Source organism: Rhinopithecus bieti, unplaced genomic scaffold (assembly GCF_001698545.2).
Source record: "Rhinopithecus bieti isolate Rb0 unplaced genomic scaffold, ASM169854v2 scaffold_23290, whole genome shotgun sequence".
NCBI classification, from domain to species: domain Eukaryota; kingdom Metazoa; phylum Chordata; class Mammalia; order Primates; family Cercopithecidae; genus Rhinopithecus; species Rhinopithecus bieti.
Genome location: NW_016810849.1, coordinates 451,472 through 458,942, shown reverse-complemented (window position 1 = coordinate 458,942; position 7,471 = coordinate 451,472). Strand labels below are relative to the sequence as shown.

The window sequence follows — 7,471 nt, the reverse complement described above, 5'->3', positions numbered from 1 at the left end:
GGCTAGGAAAACGGATCCCCTTCCCCCTTGCGCTTCCAGGTGAGGCGATGCCTCGCCCTGCTTCAGCTCTCGCTGGTCAGGCTGCAGCAGCTGACCAGCACCGATTGTCCGGCACTCCCTAGTGAGATGACCCCAGTACCTCAGTTGAAAATGCAGAAATCACCGGTCTTCTGTGTCGCTCGCGCTGGGAGTTGGAGACTGGAGCTGTTCCTATTCGGCCATCTTGCTCCGCCCCCTGTTATGTTTTTATGTAATATTAATTGAGTATAAATTCATTATTAATGAATATAATAATTAAATATAATAATTGTAATGGCTTTCATAATCATACAGAAAAAGTCAGTCTTGATTTTTGGAAGGAATAATTTGAAAAATAGGATACTAGTGGCCATAAGGAAGAGAATATATAGATAGAATTTTAATTCAGTTAACTTTTGTAAGAATAATGTGTTTTCAGGATGGTTTTAATGTTGTATTTGCTTAGCATTTTTCTGTAGGTAAAAAATAAATTTATAAGTAGGTATGACATGTCAACTATTTTTTAACCCTGTAGAAACTATCTATAATTAAATAAATTACATAGTGTTTAGCTGAAAGAGTAACAAAATTAATGGGATTATATGGTCTTTCTTATTTTAAAAACATTTTTATAGACCCAAATATAAACACAGAAATATGATAATCTGGTGTCTATAATACTAGGCAAGATAATTTCATAACCTTTTAGCATCTCACCATGAATTGTTTGCAGGATATACAAAGTGATATTTAGATCACTGTATAGATATTGGGAAAACAGAATGAAGGTTTCTGTAAGCACATGCTTTACTGAGTGGCAGGAAAATGGTTCAAAATATTTTTTAAGTAAAACTTTTATTGAGTGCAAATTCAGATGAGGACTTCCTTTATTTTTGGTTTAAGAGAAAAACAAATTTTATTTGCAGATTTTCCATAAAATTGGTAAGTATTTATATAGTAAGAATAAAGAGTTTTATAGAAGCCAATATGCACCTAAATTCTTCTGAAAATATGCTGTTTTGCCACTTTGATTTTAGAATCTATATTAAAGGTGTGAAATTATTAAGTTTAATATGTTTTAGTGGTTCCTTTAGAAGAACTTCTAATTAAAAAGCATTTCTGTAGATTCTATATAATAATTTTGTGTTTAAGGGGTTTGAGGAACTTTTTTGATGCCTTTTTAAATTATACCATTATGAGAATCAAAACTGCTATATAAGTAAATTCTATTTTTAGTAGGCCTATTAGTAAATTCTATTACAATTACATGAATTAACACTAGTAATCTCTGGAAATAGAAGACATCCCTGATATCAGAAATATAAGCCCCTCTTTAAAGCAGGGATCAACATGTAAATTGATTCTCTTTACTGGTAAAGCAAAGCTAAGATTGGAAATATTTAGGATCCAGGGCAAGAACTAAAGGCTATAGTTGCTAACTAATCAGTCTGATACATGAGTCAACTGATAATCAGTTGAACTGTAAAATAGAAGTTTGACTTTGCTTGATTCTTGTCTTAGTTCATTTTGTGTTGCTGTAAAGAAATACCTGAGGCTGGGTAATTTATGAAGAAAGAAGGGTTTATTTGGCTTCATGAGTCTGTTGGCTAGAAAGCTGAAGATTAGACACCTGTTAAGGGCTTCAGATTGCTTCTACTCATGGCGGAAGGTGAAGGGAAGCCAGGATGTGCAGAGATCACTTAGCAAGATAGGAGACAAGAGAGCACGTGGAGGTGCCAGGCTCTTTTGAACAACCAGCACTCTTGGGAAATAATAGAATGAAAACTCACTCACCTCCAAGGGACAACACTGATCATGAGAGATCAACCTCCATGACCCAAACACCATTCCACCATTGGGGATGAAATTTCAACATGAGGTTTAGAGGGGACAAACATTCAAACCATGGCAATTCTAATGGTAAATTTCCCTTGTTGAGTTTTCCTTCCACTTACTATAAAAGCTGATGAATCTCTTGTTGTCAGATTGTTTTGTTACCTAAAATGCAAATTTATGTGTACATATCTATTTTTAAAATAATGAAACATCTTGAAATTAAACATGAAAATCAGTAAACTTCAATTTTGTTGAAAATAATCTTAATTTCCTAATCGTACTTATTATTCATTTCAAATGCATCTTTTTTCACTCTAAAGAAACCTTTTTAATTGTATAAATGATCAATATAATTTATTCATTTATTATTTATTCTTTCAACAAATAATTGCTGAGTGCTTAACTTTATGCAATACCCCTGTCCAGGCACTGGGGGTAAGTTAGTGAATAAAACAGACAAAATTTTCTGCCTCTAAAGAGCTTATGGAAGAAAATGGCAAGGAGAAAAAAAATCAATCAATGGAATGATTAATCACTCAGCCCAGCTAGTATGACACATGTGAAAAGTGTGGTGTATAGAAGGGATCTAGGAAAGTCAGGGCTTTGGGTATGGGATAGCAATTTGTATAGGATCACAGGGGAGACCTTTAGATAAGATAGCATTTTAGCACATACCTGAAGAGCAAGCTAGTCAGAAGAAATTCTGTGTCATGAAGCAGGAGTGTTTAAGAAATATTGAGGAGGACAGTGTGGTCAGAGGAGAGAGAGCAAGGGAGAGATGGAAGGAGGTTGGTCAGAGAGTTAAAGGGAGTTTGGGAGGCAGCTCAGGGAGGTCACACAAGCCATGTAAGGACTTTGTCTTTTTCTGTGAGGCAGAAAGCTACTTTGTTCTTTTGAGGATGGTCTTTATTGAGAATAGGACAAAGATGAAAGCAGGAAGACCTTTGAGGAGGCTGTCACAATAATCGAGGCAAAATTTGATGATGATGGCTTGGACCTAGGTGATGGTAGCTTCAGACTTGGAACCTTGTAGTGTCTCACAAAGTCATATTGTTGATAGATTCTGAAGGTAGGGCTAAGAAGATTTTTGAATGGATTAGTTGTAGACTTGAGAGAAAGGGAAGACCAAGAATGACTCTACAAGGATTAATTTCAGGACATTAAACCAGGCACAGAAAGACAAATACTCTATGTTTTCACTTATATGTGGGCTTTAAAAAAGTTGAACCCACAGAAGCAGAGAGTAGAATATTGGTTGCCAGGGACTCAGGGGGAGGGGTTGGGAAAATGGGGACTTGGTCAACGGATATGAAGTTTCAGTTATACGATAAATAAGTTCTGAGGAACTACTGTATTTGTGGTGATTACAGTTAATCATACTGTATTTTTTTCCTAGAAATTTGATAAGAAAGCAGATTTTGAGTGTCTTAACGACACACACACATATACGCAGACAAGTACAAATGGTAACTATGTGTAGTGATGGATATATTAATTAATTTGATTGTGATAGTCATTACATAATCTATCTGTATATCAAATCATCATATTGTACACACTGCATATTTACAATTTTTATTGTCAATTAAATATTTTAAAATAAAGAATGGATCTAAGGCTTTTGGCTTAAGAGGGTTACCATTAACTGGAGGTAGGGGAAGACTGTAAAGAAATCTGCTTTTGGGAGGTTGAATTTGAAATATTAAGTGGAAATATCAGTTTTCCTTTTGTAAAAGGTTGAAAACAAGCTGACACAAAATAAAATTATTTCGAAAGTGTTTTCAACCTGAACAAAATACCGTGCTTTGCTTATATTTGAATATATGCATTAAATTAATCTGCTTAATTTACCTATATAACGCTAAGCATTTTTTGGTGCCTATTTAAATAAATCACTATTTAGAAAGAAGTATATTAGTGGGTAAACAAATAAAATGATAAAGTATCCTTATAAATTGAGTTTTAAATAGTAAATACCTAAGCTAGGTTCATTATTCGTTTATTGAACAAATATTTATCGAGTGCTCACGTTGTATTATCCTGTTCTGCAACCAGGGATATGGCAATAAAAATGACAGACAAGGTTCCTGCTTTCATGGAACTTACATTAGGAGAGGCAAGCAATAAAGCCTAAACAAATATATAACAAAATTTTATACAGCAATCAAAGGTCATAAAGACAGAGAGGAGTATTAAGATAGAGTATGACTTTTCTTTTTTTTGAGACGGAGTTTCGCTCTGTCGCCCAGGCTGGAGTGCAGTGGCCGGATCTCAGCTCACTGCAAGCTCTGCCTCCCGGGTTTACACCATTCTCCTGCCTCAGCCTCCCGAGTAGCTGGGACTACAGGCGCCCGCCACCTCGCCCAGCTAGTTTTTTGTATTTTTTAGTAGAGACGAGGTTTCACCAGGTTAGCTAGGATGGTCTCGATCTCCTGACCTCGTGATCCACCCGTCTCGGCCTCCCAAAGTGCTGGGATTACAGGCTTGAGCCACCGCGCCCGGCCCTGAGTATGACTTTTCAAGGAAGTTCTAAAGTAAGAATAAGCCCTGGGAGGAAGAAATCTTGAAATCTGTAAAGGTTTTGACAAGTTGTTATCTTATTGGAACCTTTTTTTTGTTTTGCTGAGGTAGCATAAACACATCTCATTGTCAAAGAACAATTTGATGTTTATCTCTTTAGCATCCCAAATAATCTTTTACCTGGAAGGTTACACTCATCTTTTAGTATTTTATTTCTGAATTAAATTTTATAATGGAGTAGACATGCCCACATTTATTAATTTTTCAAAGATTCAAATTGGACAATAATAATTATAATAGTTGCTAACTTTTATGTAATGCCTACTGTGTCAAGTAATTTTTATAAAGTGTTGGGCATGTATTATCTCTTAATCCTTTTTGTTTCTGGTGAAGTAGTTTCTATTATTAATTCACATTTTATCTATGAGTAAACTGAGACACAGAGAGATCATCTAGCTGGCAACTGGAAGAGCTGGATTCAAATATAAGCAATCTGATTTTCAGAGCCTGTACTGTTAACTGCTGTACAAATAGTTACTGAGATATTCCGTGGTTATCTATTCCCATATTTTGTTAAAAACAAACATTCTAAATATGTGTATGATGCTTCATTTATTTCTTTCATGCATAGTGTGTGCAACATAAAGAAGCCAACACAGATGACCTTACAGCTCTGGATAGGAAAGCCCTCTTACAGCAAGGTTATGCAGACAACCCTTGCGATAAACAACAGAGGGCAAGAAAATTGGATGCAGTAAGTTGTCAGCATTTTTACTTATTTGGTGAGCCATTAATCTAATCTGCTTTCTTAGATTTTAAAGACTGAATGAAATAAATAATTGCAACAATTGAATTTGGACTCGGGTGAATATTCATTAATGGAAAATTGAGTCCTCATTTTTATAAACAATTGAATTGTGTTTGGTATATATTCTGTAGAAAATTGTCTTGAATCTTTAGGTGTTTGAAACATTTATTTTATACTGTTCAAAATGTGAGTTGGCTGCTATTTATGTTAGTGAGTTTATTTGCTGTCACCTCCTCGCCCCCAGAAAGCAGCCTGGTTATTTTTTTTGAAGACTAACATTAGATAAATTCAGGCTAGTTAAGGAAATTCCAGAAATAAGTTATTTTTCTTTTTTAGGAAAAGTGAAACAAAACTCCAGATGCTCAATATTAACTTTCAATTATGTCTTTTACAGAATCAATTAGGTTGGCAAGTATGGTTTAGCCCAGTTCTGGCACAAATGGATAATTAAAACATTTCTGTAATGTTCTGGAGTAAGGGTACCAAGCTGCTTGGAATTGGAGGTCACTGACCACCCCAGACAACCAAGTGATTAATGTCTTAGGCATACTTATAACAGATTGTTGGAATACCAGTGTGGTGGCTCACAAGTTGAGAAAAGTCTGGTTTTGATAGCATAAATAGTAACAAAGCAATATGGATTTAGTTAGTTACATTACTATTATCATTGAGTGGAGATTCAACATATGTTTTATTTGGGTCACAGTCATCCAGAATCAATTATGTCTGAATTAATAGCAATATATAAGCAATCTCTGGACTATGTGAACTGATTTTCTGTGGATGTCCTAAGTTGCAAATTTGTGAGTTCTTTTACTTAAACCACATGCACAATTTTTTTTTTTTTTTTTTTGGTGCCTATTATTATTTGGGTATTTATGTTTAATAGAATATTATCAGGATTATCCTAAAATTAAAAAATGCTACTTTTAGGGAAAATAGTGTTTCAAATAAGGCTTATTTTGATATATCCCTGAAGTTATATTTGAAATGGGTGTTACAATAATTAAGACTCATTGGGTATTGTTCTTGATGTAATTCAAAGCAATCTGGATGTTAATGGATTTCTTTTCCTTACAACTGCATTGTTAGGAACAATGTATCTAAATTCATTATCAAGTTTTATTTTATTTTGGTAGTATGCATTTAACTGTCTCCTCCTTCCTCTGAGGAAACGTTTACATGAGTAAGCTTTCAAGGCATCTGAAATTAGCACCAATTTGTTTTAAAATGTAGGTGAAAACTTCTTTATTTAATTTTACACCTCTTAAGTGAAAATAGAAGCAGTGAAACTACGTTTTTTGTATCCACCTCATCCAGCTCCTTTTTCAGTTTTTAGTGTTGATAGATCCTTGCATCAGTGTCACTTCTGCTTCTAATCTGCTTTATCTTTATACAGATCTCTAAATCAGTGTGCCTATGGGTTCTAACCTTTCCTACAAAATATAAGCCACCATAAGCTTCAGCACTCCAAGGTGGGCTTTCTGCATGGGCTCTATGGTGTTAATTAATCTCTCCTCTTTGGCTTCTATCTGAGTTTTACATCTGTGTTTGGCCGATGTGGATCTTTTCTGTGTATAGTTTTAATGTTTTAGTCAGTGTCCACTTTATGAATCACTCTTAGATATTAAAAAATATACCTTGCTTTACTTTTAGGTTGTGCTAATTTTTAAACATTTTAATTACTCTTTTAAATTTATTACTAAATAAAAATCTTATAAAGCATCATGAGCTTAGAGAGTGACACAAGATGTATTAAATAATGTAAGCTTTATGTGGGACATATTAAATGTGTAAACTACACATTTTGAATTTCTACCAAACAAAAATACTAAATTTAGTGTAGGCTAAATAACATTTAAATAATATTAAATAATAATGTTTAATAATAATTTAGGCTAAATAAAAGTGTTATTTAGCCTACATTACGTTTAGTTTTAACATTCTTATTAAAATTCTTATTAAATTTTGTTTTAACATTATTATTAAAACTAAATTTAAGGCTGGCCATGGTGGCTCATACCTATAATCCCAGCACTTTGGGAGGCTGAGGCTGAGAGATCACTTGAGACCAGGAGTTCAAGACCAGGCTGACCAGCATGGTGAAACCCCATCTCTACTAAAAATATAAAAGTTAGCCAGCCGTAGTGGCATACACCTGTAGTCCCAGTTACTTGGGAGGCTGAGGCATGAGAATTGCTTGAATTTAGGAGGCAGAGGTTGCAGTGAGCCATGGTAGTGCCACTGCACTCCAGCCTGGCCAACATAACAAGACCTTGTCTCAAAAAA

At 34.5% G+C, this 7,471-nt stretch overlaps 1 protein-coding gene across 1 annotated transcript in view; it reads left to right on the top strand.

The window, feature by feature from the left end:
* CAPS2 (calcyphosine 2) overlaps window positions 1-7,471 on the top strand; it is a 55,340-nt gene that overhangs the window by 7,634 nt on the left and 40,235 nt on the right. The window contains 1 exon segment of the mRNA XM_017892957.1: window positions 5,006-5,128. Coding sequence (XP_017748446.1) covers window positions 5,006-5,128 — 123 coding nt within the window.